The sequence below is a fragment of the Toxotes jaculatrix genome, chromosome 1 (assembly GCF_017976425.1).
Source record: "Toxotes jaculatrix isolate fToxJac2 chromosome 1, fToxJac2.pri, whole genome shotgun sequence".
Taxonomy (NCBI): Eukaryota; Metazoa; Chordata; class Actinopteri; family Toxotidae; genus Toxotes; species Toxotes jaculatrix.
In genome coordinates this window covers 29,203,101-29,219,495 of record NC_054394.1, presented here as the reverse complement: position 1 = coordinate 29,219,495, position 16,395 = coordinate 29,203,101, and the positions used below count along the sequence as shown (strand labels likewise).

The 16,395-nt window shown below is 42.5% G+C and overlaps 1 protein-coding gene across 1 annotated transcript in view; it reads left to right on the top strand.

The window, feature by feature from the left end:
- prmt3 (protein arginine methyltransferase 3) overlaps positions 1–16,395 on the top strand; it is a 43,080-nt gene that overhangs the window by 12,238 nt on the left and 14,447 nt on the right. The window contains exons 11-13 of the mRNA XM_041034865.1: positions 8,427–8,505; positions 12,390–12,577; positions 15,626–15,712. Coding sequence (XP_040890799.1) covers positions 8,427–8,505; positions 12,390–12,577; positions 15,626–15,712 — 354 coding nt within the window. The remainder of the gene's footprint in view (positions 1–8,426; positions 8,506–12,389; positions 12,578–15,625; positions 15,713–16,395) is intronic.

Here is a 16,395-nt window from a genome sequence, read left to right as displayed (position 1 = left end):
GTTAGTAGGTAGAAAGCATAGCATAACAGTCTAGTAAGTCTTTTGGCACTGAACAGTGTAATTAATCTGAAATTTGTAATATTAATAGATCTACAAACCCATACTCTGCCCATTAGGAGAGAGAGCTTTTGGGCTTACTGGCAAAGAAAAGCATCACTCCTTAAAAAAGCAAAACAAGAACTGCGTTCATCTATCATCGCGTGTATGGTGATTGAAAATGTTGTTCTGTGGCCTGGAAAGTAGTCTGCACTGAAGGCACTCAGTGAAAAATGTTTAGGACTTTCAAAAGGTATTCATTCCAGAGAGACTCTAAACTAAAGCAGTTTATTATTTCAAAAGCAGGAAATAACTGAAGAACAGAATGACGACTTTAAAGTGTTTACACTAGCTGTTTACAGAGCTGTCTTATTTACACTTTAACATGACACTGTGTTTGTGTTTTACCAAGCAGCTGGTTTGCACATTGGAGCCATTTTACAACAGCAAGTTTAGTCACACAGCATGCAGCAAGTCCATGGTGACAGTGAAGACAGTGTTTAAGATGTCATATTACTTTTTTTTACTTTTAAACTTGGCTAATAATTCCTCCCTCTGTTGTTGGTTAACATGTCACAGTGCTAGTGTTTTTCCCTGGGTTGGATGCATAGAGATGATCTCAGAGACTCATAATGAATTAGGTATGGACATTTGTATTACTTGAAGTTGTATTCGTGCTCTATAATTGGCCATCAGTTATTTGTTTGTGTGCATAGTGTCATCACAAACAAATGAGATGGCGTCATAAACAACATGATACCAGGAGGAAATGATGATAAAAGCATCTGGGGTTTTAACCTTCAGAGTTTTTTTTTTCATAAAGTAATAAGTTACTTCACAATTAAAGGTTGTTTCAGAAGAGAAACAAAGGATTGTGTCACTGATGTTCAGCTGTCAGAGTTGTTGGATTGAGCCGACGGACGGTGGTTACAGGGCTAATAGACAGAGATGGGTGATGAATGTGGTGTATCTGTGGTGGTGGAGGTGGAAGAGGAGAAGGGGGCAGATGAGTGTTTGCTGTGGCAGTGTTTGAGAGACTGCCTTTAGCCGAACCGCTGTCATTTCATAACTCACGACATTGATCGGTCCTCTCTCTCAGCACACCGAAAAACAAACAGTCCAGGGCAGATAAGAGACTTGGGGGGGGGGGGGCGCTGATGGGGAGGAGGAGGAGGAGGAGAGCTGAGTTCCCAAAAGGCTAAATAAAGATTGTCACTCCGAGATCAATCACAGGTGATGGGCCTGCGGGCTTCAGAGTGTTAATGGCACGGACTTTAAAGTCAGCTGGGGAGGGGAGAGTTGACTTTAACAAACTTCTGTTACGTAATACTGGACTAAAATGAGCTCTGACGAACACACGCTCGGGACAAACCACAAACAAGACAATAACTTTACTTGTTATCAGTATTTCAGTGGAAATGTCCTCCATGAACACATTAACAGGGACACAGTCAGCTCACACTGACGCACTCTGTGTTTCTCAGTCTATTTTTGTGGAATTTATTTTCCCTAATGTGGACATGACATTTATTAGACATATCCATCAGCTATAATGATATTTAAGAAAGAAAGAAATGTTTTTAGTAGTTTTTCCTGCGTGAGTCCACACACTGCGTGAGCCTCTACAGCCGCCGTTGTGAGTTGATGCATGTTAACTCACATCAGTCACACGTCAGTGTCCTATTTTCTGTCTTCACCTTTCAACTCTCCTGCAAAGCAGCAATTTTTTATCACATTCACTCCCTGACACGTTCCAAGTGTTGTGCCTTCACTTCTGTCTGCAGTGTGGTACAAGACACAGGCCAATTTGTGTTGCAGGTGTCTGATGTTGATGCCGGTCTCACACTACCACTTCCTTAGTTTTCACAAGTTCAGCGATCATTCAGGGAGAAACCAGGAAAAAAAAAAAATCCAGAAAATCAATTTCTACACCAGCAGGAGCCAAAACGAATTGTAAACACAGCCAGTAGACGTGCTGTGTTTTGTGTAAGGTTGGTCTCAGGTCATCTGAATTTTAAAATCTGAAGTGATATGCCTTCAGTAGGGAAAAATGTTGCATCACACACACGCTGTAAAAACCTCTCCCAGCCTTTCTCTCTGGGCTGAGACAGTTCTGGCCACATTTTAAATGAGAGTTTTCTGCTGTTCAGCTTGTTGTCTCGTTGTAGTCGCCGTTTGGGAAGTCTCATGCTCTCCTGCTTCACAACTGTTGAAATATTAAGGTGGACCTTAAACGTTTTTGAAGGCTGCTCTGTAGACTCCTCACATTAGGGAGTATGTGTTATGAAATGAACTTGGTGCATTTAAGTTGAACTGAGGATTCGGAATATTGTGATAGAAACCAAGTACTGACATCTCCTTGAAAGAACATTTAGTCACTGACTGTGAATACTGAACCCACGTATATATATCCTGTTTTTGATAACAGTTTGTGAACAGGAGCAAAGACCAGTATCCTTGAACAGTGCACAGTGCGCCGTGGCTGAGCGAGTGTTCAGTGTGTTTCATTAAAATGTGAAAGGAACCTTGAACAAGGAAAGTGTCAAAGAGCCGTGTTCAACTTCTCTGCTGCTGCTGCTGCTGAGGAGGAGTTCTCTGTGCCCACATCTCTGAAATTTTACCTTGAGGTGAACATAGTTTGACTACAAAACAGGAGTCGCTGGCACACACACACACACACACACACACACACACACACACACACACACACACACACACACACACACACACACACACATATATATACACACAAAGTCCAAATCATTGTGTGTGGTACTGTTGTGAAGTCAAATTAATGGCAGCCCTTCCTCTTTAGCCTCATTATCTGTGCTGGGAGCTTCACCTGCCCTAGAAGAAGGTGGTAGTCATCAGTCATCCTGTCCTTCAGTCTGACTGACTGTCAGTCACACACACACACACACACAGATAGACACACATAGATAGAGAGGGTCTGAAATGAAGCAAAATAGATGCAGACGTTCACACACACACAGACAGTGACAGCACCACAGGTGTGTCCATGTTCTAATGAGGATTTATTGGCTGTACTTGCTTCTCTCAGACCTTCAAACACTTCAGGAAGTGGTTTCCAACCAGCTGCCTGCATCACAAAACTTTGTAACACAAAACACAATACTCATGTATTTAACTCGTCCCATTTGTTGGTATTAGGTTTGTGGTGCTGTGGTGATCGGTAATCCTGGTAATTTGATTTGTACAGTATATAGACGATCATTTTTTCGTTTCTTTTTTTTTTTTTTTTTTTTTTTTGGAGAAGCAGTTAAGTTTAAACTGATTTTCACCCAGATTACCACACATCCCTAAAAGTTATTGTTTGCTTGTGCTAAAACATACTAGCCACTGTTGTTGAGCACAGCTGAGAGCATATTCTGGTTAGGTGAAACATTTTTAGTAAGCAAAAGTACAAGAAATGGTTAAAGTGGAGTCTCTGCTTTGCACCTGGTATTGCTAAAAATTGGATTTGCACAGGCTCATTATTTTCAGTGTTAAGTGATTTTCATTTAAAAGACGCAGGTTTGTTTAAACTGATTTCCACCCAGATTTTGTGTTTTCACACACCAGAACGTGTTCTCTCCTGCCAGAGAACGATTCCTAAAGTGTTTCCATTCATTCATCAGTCATCCATCACTCATATCACACAGGCTTATATCACATAAATATGTCAGTCTACACAATCCAGCAGAAAGACTTGTCTGTGTAGCAAGCAAAATACAGTGTTGTATTTCTCTCATCTGGTCAAAACAGCTGCTGTAAAGGGGTAAGTGGTTTGGAAAACACTGCGACATGCAGAACATGAACCTGACGACCTGATGTATGCCTCAAACAGACGTCCCCATAAACCCAAACCCATAATCCCGTATCACTCAGCTGACATTGTTTTTGTGGAGAGAAATGGCTTCCTCCCTGTTCCCTTAAAATGATGAATTTAATAACAGCCTGTGAATGCTTTGGACAAGTACATCGCCAAATACAAATGCGTGAGGATTTTTATAGTGTATGTGTGAATTCACAGCTATAACTTTTTATTTCGCGAAGGCAAAGACACACAAAGGCAAACAATGTTTTATTTTTATGCTGCTGCGTTAGACTTGACCTTAAAGCAGAATGCGTTTTCCTGTAAAGGTGCCTTTCCCAAAATCCAAGCAGGAAATGATATGTGCCTGTGTTAAATATCAGATCATCTGGTCATGACATCTCCCGCTGACATGATGGAGGTTCTCTCCTCATTACGGCTCACAGCAGCCTGTGAAACCTAATGAGACGTTTAATTATGTTCTACTCTCTTTATTCATTTATTTGTTGAATAGTATTTGGTTAAAAACTCATAGAACAGAGAATGAAAGGTGTTCGTAGAGCTGCTGAACCTAAAGAGTAACTTCACTTTCAGTTTCCTCTCTGGTTGAAAGTGTGTTTCACCTCTGACCAGACACCAGTTTGTTGGGTGAGGTCAGATGTACACATTGCTGCACCTGTAACCATCAACTAGGTATATCATGGGGTGCTAGCATGAATCAGTACATGACTACAGCTAAAGGGGATGAAGTTCAATTAGAGGAAAGACAGCAAACGCACAACTCACAGGGGAGTTGCTTTTTATATGAGTCTTGTCTTTCTGTGGAGAGTTTTCTTGTCCCATGGTGATCTATTGATCTGCTGCGTGAAAAGTAGATGAAGCATGATTGCATTTAAAGCCTTTGCAGTGACAGGAGGGGATGGGAACAGAAACAAATTCCTGCTTGAAGCAAATTGAGGCAAAGACTCAATTAAAAATCAAAGTATCCATGATTCCAATTTAAGAATTTGTAGAGACAAGGAAGACAGTAACTGAAAGTCCTGGTGTACCCTGATGAGTTCTGAGAGCAGTCAGTGAAAAATGGTAACGGAGAGAGGATATGGAGACATGCACATACTGTAAACCACATATTACAGCCTTAATTGAATTGTATTTTACATGCCACAAGAATGTAATATATTTTAAAAACACACAGTGTCCTTATCATTGATTTCAGAAGAACCACAGCTTCTAATAACCTTGTAGCTATACTGCGAATTACTTAGCTGTTACTCTGTCTTTCCCTGTTATCTCTCATTTGCATGGCTTGAAATGGAAATCAGGCTGATACTGAAACCTGCGCAGTGTACACGTACCAAGCTGTAGTACACCAAAATCTATTACAGGGATGTGTGTGATGGGTTTATGCTAATTTGGTGTAATCTGACCACAGACGAGTACAGAGGAGGCTTGTTGACATAGAGGTGCTGCCTTCAGTATTCAGTGAAGCATGGAAGTTCTCCCACACACACACACACATCCAGGAACACACACATTCAGGCATGCACACCATCTCCTTTATTTTGCCTTGGCCCTCCCGGGACTGGAAGTGATGATGATCCGCAGTAATTGAGGAAGACGTGTGTTGAATGCAGGCGGAGAGAGGAGGTACTGGAGGGCGGAGGAAAGTGTAAACTGCTGATGCAGATTTTGTACCAAAATGTCTCTTGGTACCAATAATTGACAGCCACTCCGTCTCCGAAGGGTTGATGGACATGGACTCTGTAAATGGTATCACACCAACTTTTTTTCCCTCACTCTGCCTCCAGCAACTAAAGACAGAAAACACTGCAACAGCAATTATAAAACTTCCCAGTGTGGAGTTTATAAGATGCTCACATGAAATAGCTTTTTGTGTAGAGGTAAAGTCACTGACAGCTCAATGAAACCGGTAAAGTGCTAGACAAAAGGACACAGCTGTAAAAGCGTGTTTGCCGATCTTTTGTGTGTGTTTTGTTGTTGTATCTGTGGATACACGTGAGTGTGTGTGTGTGTGTGTGGTAGCCCACTCAGGGGAATGTGTTTTATATGCTAATTTTGTTAATGTGTATAAGCTGCTCCAGCCCATTCTCATTAGGTTTTCATTAGTCTCCTTTATGGAAATGCACAGTGACTATACTGCAGAGCATCGCCTGCCTCATCCTGGCTGCCTGACAGTAAACAGAGCTGTTTCCTCACACTAACACCTCCGCCTCCTGTCTGCGTCGCTGAGCTCGCAGACAGACGGATCGATGGCTGGGAACGCTATCAAAAAAGTTAGTAAATAAGTCTGGTGTTGAGATTTAATCTTGTTTTTCTTAACATAGGTCATTACAGATAGTAAGTAGACAGTAAGTGAACTGAGATAAAAGAGAAAGTAAAGTCTTTTTCTTAGTGTAGTCTTCACCTGAATTTTCAACAACTATTTAATTTTGTAAAGCAGCATGCCAGCAACAGCAGATACATCGAGATCGTTTTGTGAAACAGGGCACACGGCACAGGCCTTAACCCTTACAGAAATACTTCAGCATTCTGACAGTGCCGCTCATTGGGTTTTCTATTGAGAGATTTCAGTATCAATTTAATCTCTGAGCTTAGATACTGATTTTAGAGGTACTGACGACCTGTTTAGCCCGTCATCGAAAGTAAAGTCAAAACAGGAGAAAATAGCTAGTGTAGTTTCCTGACGCCCAAAACTTCTACATCAGCCTCGGTCAAACTTTAGTAGTATTGCGTCAGGTCCTCACATGCCACAGAAGAGGATCTGTGTTTTTGGTAATTAATACTGCAGATGTATGAACTGGGGAGGTGGGGTACATGCCCCTGGCAGGACATGGAAGGTAGCAGGGGGCAGTAATGCTGGAGCATTGTAGACCATAAAAGTAGGGTGTAACTCTGCTTTCAGGCATCTCTCTCTCTCTCTCTCTCTCTCTCTCTCTCTCTCTCTCTCTCTCTCTGTCTCTGTCTCTCTCATGTCCTCTTTTCTTCGAGTGAATCAGTGTCCTGTGAAATTGGGCTCTAAATTACGAGGCCGGTGTACCCTGTGTGAGGGTTTTAAAACACGACCTGCTCTGCTGCTGAGGACATCGGCTGGACCACAGCAGTCAGCAGCAGATGATCCACCGGTCTGACTTTGGTTCGAGACCGGTCCAGTGTCGATAAACAGGGCGGATGTTTCCCTTTATCGCCTCGCGGAGGATGAGCTGGTTATATCGGCTTCATCGCTGTCATCATTATCAGCTCAGGCGTATGACAGAGATGGTGACGATTTTGGAGTTAGAGTTATAAATCAGGGCTGTTTCCCGTTTCTCCTCTCTCCAGTAAAATGTTGTCTTTATTTGAATAATAAGGCTTTTATCTCCCTGAATTACCATTCAGCTGGCCACTGCATTCTCTCTTTCTTGCTCCTCCTCTCTCCCCCTTTCCACTTTCTCTTCATCATACACACAAACACACACACACTCCCCTCGTTCACTCCTTATCTTCTGTCCTGGCCCTCACCTCTCCTTGTCCCTCTTTCCCTCCACTGAGGCGAAATCAGACGTAACAGATTCTTAAACGTAACTGAGGCCATTTTTTCAATCATACTAATGAGTTTGCACAACAGATTTCATCAGTTGTATCACTGTAAAGCTGCTTACACCTCGCTTGGATGGATCCAGCCATTTCCCGAGTATTCCCAAATATTAAACTTCCCAAAAATATGGAATACGCCACAATATCACTACTACAGCCGTTTAACACACTCATTCCTTGTTGCTTTTTTTGCACTTTAAGTTGTGCCCCTAATGAAAACATTCATTGTGATGAAACATGCTATCCAGGTTGAAACCAGAACGGGTTGATTCTCCTTATGCTCTTGTTTTGATCTTGAAAACACAGACCTGAAAGCACCGACGGTTGTTTTTGCTCCTGAAGGATCCAGTCAGCTTCACAGCTTCGATCTGATATGGGTCAGAAGTTACAGTAAAATGTGCATGTACTGATTTTCCTGCACCTCCTTGTCCCTGATGGAGATATGCCCTCCCATATGTTTGAACTGGCCCAAAATGATGTTCTCACAAATAACATGCTGAACGGGCCAGCGTTGCAGTTTGAGTTTATCCGATTGGCTGGTCTGCTGTTTGAAGGCGTAGCAGGTAGAAAAAGCGGTTTGTCAGCAGTATCTGTCACTCGGGTCGAAGCCAACAAGATGTGGACAAAACTCAATTTCAGCATTAATGAAATAATACCACGGTTAATGTGCCGTCTACTGGAGCAGAACACGAGGTCAGCCCAGGGTCAAACCTTTGGATGCCGTGTGGCAGACCACGTGTGCACGTCTCTCGATTCAGTCGCTGCTAATTCAGATTTCCACCGTAGTGATGTTGGATTTAAAAGATAATTGAATTGTCTAGCGGTTCTGTAGCCTTCTGCTGGTATGCATTCATTACGTGCCTTGAACTGTCAAAGATGCCAGATAATACTGAAGGAAAAGCTGCTTTTCTCTTTTGTTCAGTAAAGTTTTTTTTTTCCATAAGATATAGTGAAATAGTGATGTGTGTGTCCTCTCTTCCAGGGTTACTTCTTGCTGTTTGAGTCCATGTTGGACTCCGTCCTGTACGCCAGAGACCGTTACTTGGCTGATGGTGGAGCAGGTATGTCACATCTTCTTTTTCCTGTTAAGTCTTAAGGCTGCTATATGAATTTAGGCTGCCATAACCAAGTGGAGAACAGCGCTCGGAAAACTTTGATAAGCTTTTCAGCTCCCTTTGTCTAACTCTAGTTTTAATCCCCAAAAAATGACGACGACGGTTTTCCTCTGCAAATCTTCTTTTGATGAAATTCTCCATGTGCAGTATAAAGGAGTATTATTTTCGTTTTATCACACAGTAAAGCTGTTTGCCCTGCCACTGAATAGCTGGGGCAGTGCAGAGTGATGCTGAGGTCAGATTTACCCTAAACTTAATCTCCCAACAAATCTTGTAATAATACTAATAATCTTGGAGTGGTTTTCCTGTGTTTCCAGACACAGGTCAACACAATCAGCAAACATTTCAGTGATTCACTCATTTTATACAAATCAATCCCAGAAAAGCCAGAAATGTATGAGGGGGGACCCGAAAGTGGGAAGGAGGGTCCCGCCTTCTGATCAGAGCAATGCTCAGAGGTGGGTGGTGTAACGAACAGCTGAGTGGGAATGGTTCAGTCAGTGGGGAGGCTGAGCAGCTCACCTCAGACTGACACACAGCTGTTTTAAAGACAACACGTCTCCTGTATGGCTGGCCTGAAGGATGGGCGAGGACGGGAGACGTGCACGCAGTGGTTGACTTTAACTTTTTGCCTCAGTAGCATCTTGGCAATGTTGATCCCACCTCATATCCTGCTTGATGTGTTATTGTACTCCAGCCTCACTTTATGCCGTTTGCTGTGTCATGTAAACATAAATGACAAGAGAGATAAAATATAAAAATAAAACATATTTGAAATTCCAAATGAGGTATTTGAGTCAGAATAATGAAACCCTCTGGTGCACTAAGACCACAGCTTGACGCATATGGAAAGACCTTTTTCCTCAGGGATTTGCCTCTCTGTGTGTTTGTGTGTGTGAGTCTCTGGGGTCATCCCATCCCTGCTGCGGACCAGATTTAATGGCTTGTGCAAAATGTGACCCAACTAAGGAACGGTTCCACCACACTGCCTTTAGTGGCTCCTTGGGACATGAGGGAGAGGTCGCACTCACCGTTCGAGACAGATCTGTTAGCGAGGGAGATTGGACAGGCGAAGGTGCGACCTGAGCGAGTCAGAAAGTGACAGGTCAGAGGACACCGTATGGCTCGTCGTGAGCCTTTAACCCTGACGCTGCCGACATGGGCTGCTCTCACTGGATATACTGCCAGTGAGCGTTGCAGGAAGTAATATGTGAACTCTAAAAACACTGACAATCTGGCTAATTTGATAAATTCATGTTATTCCTGGTGCTGGGCACTAAAAAGAGCTTAGTTACCTGTGCCAGTTCTGTGAATGGAGGCTCCACCATATTGTTGTTTTTGTTCAGAGGTAAACATGCCCCAGGCAGTGTTTATGTGCAGATCTGTGAAGCAAATATTCCTGCAATTCAGCACAATAACCAAAGCAAAGGCACACACCTTCACTTTTTAATTTAATGAATGGTGATCCTGATATAGTAATTGTGTCTCATTACATTTCTCAGCTTGTGTTTGTATATAAGTGTATTTGAGATTTTCAGTGTGTGTGCACATGGCTGTGCAGAGTTATTAGTCCATCCGTGCTGCACTGCTGCCGCATGTGTGTTTAAGCTACATTAGAAAAGAGTTACAGCGGCTCCGCCGTTCTTCCCACTACATTAACCTCCCCTTCATCCTTAAATGTGAGACCGCATGCCTGGCACCGCACCGCGTCCAGGGAAAAGGGATCTGTTTTGTCCCGCGCCCCCTCCCACACCGTCTTTCCCTCTCTCACAGCCGACCAATGGGGGGAGATGGAGAGAGAAAGAGAAGAGGGTGGAGGTGGACGGGGGGGGGGGGGGGGGGGGCGGATGCATGACAAACGGGCTGTGAGCAGCGAGTCGAGAAGGACGCAGATGTCAAAGCCATGAATCTGGGGACGCCCGTGTACCCCCCCCCACTCCCCTTCGTCTTTCTCCCTCTCCATCCACACCGCAGCACCCCCCCTTTTGCCTCTCTGTCTCTGTTTCTTTTTCAGTGTGTCTCACAGACGGGCCTGTCCTGTTTCTGCCCAATCAGCAGCCCCCCCCCCCCCCCCCCCACCCCCACCCCCCTCCTCTTACCTGGCCCTCATAATTACTCACTCGGTTCAGTAATCAGAGTAAAATGAAGTGACAAATCTACTGTTTGCGTGTGAATGTGCGTGTAAATATGCGTGCACAGTCATTAGGTAGTGTGACATGCACAGGGTCACAAGCAGGCTTCAGCTAATAATGAGAGGCCATGAGTTGCCCATCACTGAGCTGTCACCATCCATTCATGGGTTTTATGGTCCGGTGTGTCGAAGGTTACGTGAGATTACGCACTAACACACGTGCCAGGCAAAATAAAAGAAATGCGCTCAATGGAAGGCTTTTATTTTTTTAAAGAATAAAAAGTGGCTGCACAGAAGTTTGTGGTTCTGCTTTGTGCTTTCTGAAGCTTCATACTCATACCTTGTGCCTTGTTTCTTTACCTCAGTTGTTTCTCCGTTTCTTGTTCTGTTAATTTTTTTTTTTTTGTGTGGGTTGATAAAAACAGATTACAGCTCTCTGCTGTTGTTCCTGATAGCTGCCTTAACTGTTCTCTCTCGCTGTCTGCCTGGTTGCTCCGTGTTGCTATTGGCTATTGCTAATATTTCAACTATCTGATATATTGCCATGTGTATGGATAACACAGTAGTGTTATGCCCTGAAATGTGCTGTGAATTACTTACTGGAAGTCAGGTATATAGAACAGCACACTACACAGATTTTTCTTTCCAACTCTCCTGTTATCTCTGATTGAGTCAGGTTCTGACATTACCACTAGTGGCATTAAGTTGTGTGTTAAAATATTAAGTTTGATCTATCTATGTGAGTGTGTGCTAAACTCTAGTTTAGGCCCGAGGCCTCTGTATTGGCTAATGTTACTTCACAGTGGGAATACCAATGGCTTCAAGCATCTTAGCTCTGGCTTAATCACCAAGCATATTACCCGTACAAAGGAATCTATTCAGATGTGAAAACACAATGAAAAGACATTAAAGCTCATGTTTAATGCTCATTTTAAGACATGGTTAATGTTCATTCAGTAGACAGGGTTATGTAATATGAGGAGCAACAATAATCGCAGCCTGTGCTTGGTCTTCAAAGCTTTGAAAAATGAAATTAGAAACACAGATCCTCAGTGGCTGAGCGATATCTTCCATCTTCTAAAAAATTAGGTAAACAAAAAAATAAAAATAAAAGTGATTTTCAGCAACAGTCGTTTCTCTAAGATGACAGAGACACTGTCAACTGTAAAACCATGTAGTGGTTGAATAATCCCATATAGCAGTGTTAGGGTGTCTGGTTGCTTTGTCCATGTGCCCACATTTTAGCCAGTGTAAGGTATGAAAGTAGGACAAAATGGTAATCAGGCCATGTTTTGTGGGTGGACACACGTGATGGATACAGTCATTACAGTAGCCTCATGAAACTGATGCAGAGCTCCACACCCACACGTTGTTAAGGCCTTCTGATTAAATTTGTTGAATGGTTTGTGAGACATTAAATTTGTAGATATTAAGCACGTCTCAGCACCGAGAATAGAAGTTTGCCCAGCCTTTCCTTCGCTTGTGATCAATGGTCTTTTGTTTTGAGCAAAATTAATTCCTGAACAGATTATTCACTCACAGGTTACCGGACAGGCTTGCAGCAGTTTAGCACACTGAAACTGCATTTTGAGACGCAGCGACCTTCAAAAATATGAACAGTGACTCACTTTTTATTTCTTTAAGCTGGGAAGTGGGTAGTGGTAGTAGTTGACTCCCTGCTCCTCTCATTTCTTCACAGTCTATCCAGACCTTTGTAATATCAGCCTGGCAGCGCTGGGCGACACGCAGAAGCACCAAGACCGCATTGCATTCTGGGATGACGTGTATGGCTTCAACATGGCGTGCATGAAGAAGGCCGTGGTGCCTGAGGCAGTGGTAGAAGTGGTGAAAGCAGACACTCTCATCTCTGAACCTACAGTCATACAGGTAAACACACTTGTTGGTTACTGAACCTAAAGTGGAATTTCTTTGGTCCAGTCCAGCAATAATACAGACGTTTGAAATTGCAAGTAGCCAGTATTTTCAGTGTTTCTGAAATAATAACGAAATGCAAAAGGGTGATAATTTGACATGTCATTGGTTGTATTGTGTTGCACAGTGTTTTTCAGGAATGTGTTTTCTATATTTGTATGAAACAGAAGAAAGGAAAGAAGAAATTTAACTGTACTGCTGAGGAAATTAAAAAAACGGTTACAGAAGCAGGAGGAAAACACTTATAATCAACACTTTGCAAACGCAAATTTAGAAACATAATAGAAAGGTTTTCAATTTAAACAGCTGAAGTCGTCTCTAAACCCAAAACTGAGCCTTTAAAGGGTGGTTTTGACAGTCCACAGTGCACCTGGCTTTGCCCAGCACTTGTTGCTCAGAGTTGACATGTGGACATCAGGCATTATGATAAACAAATGACGAAAAACAAATATCAGAAGTTTCAAACAAACCTTACTGTCCACATTCTTCAGTTTTCGTGTTTGTTTGGTTTTTGTGGCAGTGTTCTCATGTGTGGGTGACACTAACTATGTGATATCTGATAATAAACACTGATAGTAAATCAGTGTATCAGCAAAATCCTGTGTGTGTGCAACAACGCACACACCCACCACAAATAGGAGAAATTGAGTTTGCAGGGTCTGAGCTGCTAGGGCACAGACAGAGAAGGAGAGCAGGTGTTAGCTGTAGAGAGAGAGATAGAGCCCTGTGAGTGTGTGTCTGTGTGTGTGTGTGTGTGTGTGTGTGTGTGTGTGTGTGTGTGTGTGTGTGTGTGTGTGTGTGTGTGTGTAGTGATGCTGTAGCGCTGGGTGATTGATCTATCTAATCCTTGTTTAAGTTCCTCTTAAGGAAACTTCATTACTCTCAGCCCCCCGTGGATAGAGCAGTTTTCACTGAGCTGATGGAGAGCACACACATTACGCAAAGATAAAACAAACACACACACACACACACACACTCTCCCACATCTAAGAACACAGATACCTCCTCAGAGTCTTTCTGTATAGGAATGCTCTTCCCTCTTCCCTCTCGTACGATTGTGTGTTCCTTTGTCGGTCGGCCTGTTTGCTAAGTAGCATGTCCTCCACCCATCTGTGGACGTGATGAATGAGGGGAGAACTTGATATAATGGAATTTGAATCCTCTAATCGATCGTTTCTCCCCTCCAGTGACAAATAGACAGCCCCTCTGCCCAAATTACATGGACTCTCATCTATTGCCTCCCGTTGATACGATCCAATAACATTCCATTAAGGCTGGCTGCTATTCCGTAAAATTGAGAGCCCTTTCATAGAATTATAAGTTCCTGCAAAACAGATGAGTTTTTTTTACTCTCCGTGAGAACAGATAGGCGTTTTTAACTTGAGGAATGTTTAACTTGGAACCAATTGGAGTCATAATTTTGACACTTTAGAAAGTAATTTTGCTGCAGTGTGTGTTGCTCTAAATGCTCCCTTACAGGCACAATCTGTGGTCCACATGTAAACTTGCCAGGGATTACACACACATTTATTGTGTCGAAGTGGCCATTGTTCGGATTCAGTGGGATTTTTCGTCTCTAAGTAAAACTCTTCAGTTCTGTCTGTACTCTGCCACCTGCAAAATGGCTGTGTCCAGAATTACTCTCCATTTACCGTATACTGCAGTATATTTACCGTCATTTTATTTGACCATCTGAAACCACTCTCTTATTCTCTCATTCACTGCTGTCTAAACAATGGACACTAATGCTGGATTCGGTCAGCGCTGACAGAATGAAGACCAGAAGAGAACAGGACAAAACGGCCATTGTTTTGATTTGGAGGTGTTCCCTCATTATTCTAAGATAATTAGCCCTCGTGCTAACTTCGTAGTCTCACCACATAAGCAGCTTGTGTTTTCGTGTTATGTGTTCTGTAGCAGCTCCATTCTGAAAACAGTTTGTTGATCTGCTGCGGGACATATTGTCGGTGATATCCCCCACTCAGAATTAACTGAGAGGCTGACGTGAATGTTTTTTTCTCTCACCCTCTTGTAATTACAGTGTAAATGAAATGACGTGAACATGGCATAAATAGTTCACCCATTATGTAGAGCCCTCAACACTTCCACAGCGCCACAACGCTCAGCATTTTATGCTAAAATTACCGCTGAGTGACTTGACGCACGGCACCAGTAAGTGTCCGAAATATCAATTCACTGCTCACTAATGAGTAAACAGTTCAGTGCCTATTAGAAACTGTTCATGTCTATTATAAACTGGCACTTGCTTATTATATAGAGAGTAGTGAATGAATTAACCACAAGGAGAGAATTTGGTCACAGGCTGTTGAAGCTGAACATTATGTTACTTGTACCAACCATTATTTGCACGGTTCCATAGAAGTTGCTGCTAAACTGACGTTGTTGCATCCAACATTTTGTCTGATTTGTGGCTGAACAATTATTGACAGACATTTTCTTTTTGCCCTTCTTGGAATATTATTTATCACAGCTACTTTGTGATTTGTTGATCTGTGATTTAGTAGAATTTGGTTTACCTATGATCAGATTGCTCCTATCAGGCTAACATTGCTGTCTGGAGCTCAAAGTAAATGTGGATTTTATGTCTATGTCTGTCAGATTAATTACAGTGCTGTACCTCCCACTGTTTAAGACTTCATGTTGATCTTTCTCTGGTGATGCTTTGTTTCATCCTGGAGGTAAGCACAGCTAATTAGACTGCAGGTTTACAGACCGACTTCTTAATCTGGGTCTTAATGTTACTTTGGGCATCCAAGCTTTTGCTGGACATTGAGGAATTACAGGTTTATTCACTGTGGACTTCAGCCTGTATCATCCTCTGACCACTCGTGCTGCACAATCTGCATCTTTGTGTCTGTTGTTTTGTTTGTGTGTGTTTTGTATTGCTTGACCAGAATTCATAGTGTCATCAGTATTTGTCTTTTTTTTTTTTTTTGTTTACATTGTGCGTCATATGATGTGTGTGTTTTTGACTTTCTACAGACAATTGACTGTAACAGTGTGTGTCTGTCTGAGCTGGAGTTTGCATCAGATTTCTGCTTGAAGATAACGAACACTACAGACTGCACGGTAAGTAAAACACACACACACACACACAGACATGACCCACACTGAGTGGGTCACATAGGATTGAGATATCCACAGTGATATTGCAAAGTTATAATTAAATTACTTGAAGTATTTTGGCTTATATCATTAACTTCAGTGTAGTGCCTCTTCAGTAATCAAGTCCTTTGTCACACTGGGCCTTAATTGTGTTAATGAGAAATATTTAATACGCTTGAATGTGTTTCAATTCTAGTTTTAAACGTTCTAGTGTTAAACATAAAGGGTGACACCACGAAAAACTGACCTGAAACAAAAGTTTGAACATCCACTGTTCCTGTCCGTCATTCATCAGAGACATTGTGTGAAGGGAACAGGGCAGTACGAACAGCAAAGGCATCCGTCAGGTCATGTTGATGGATTGTGTTTCTGTGTTTAAGAGGATGTCTGTCAGTTGGATATTTAATAGAGTTTCAAATCGAATCAGAGCAGTGAGGCTAATGTGACTTTGAATTACATGTCATACAGCATAGTGAATGTTCACAGGCTGCTTGCTCTGTCATTCTCTCAGACGACAAAACACACACACACTAACAACCCACCTGTCACATCGAAGCATTAAATAGTCACAAAAAAAAAACATGTTCACCTTGCCTGTATGTATGTGTCCTGGTCATACATCCACAGCAGGACCAAAGCTGAAGCTT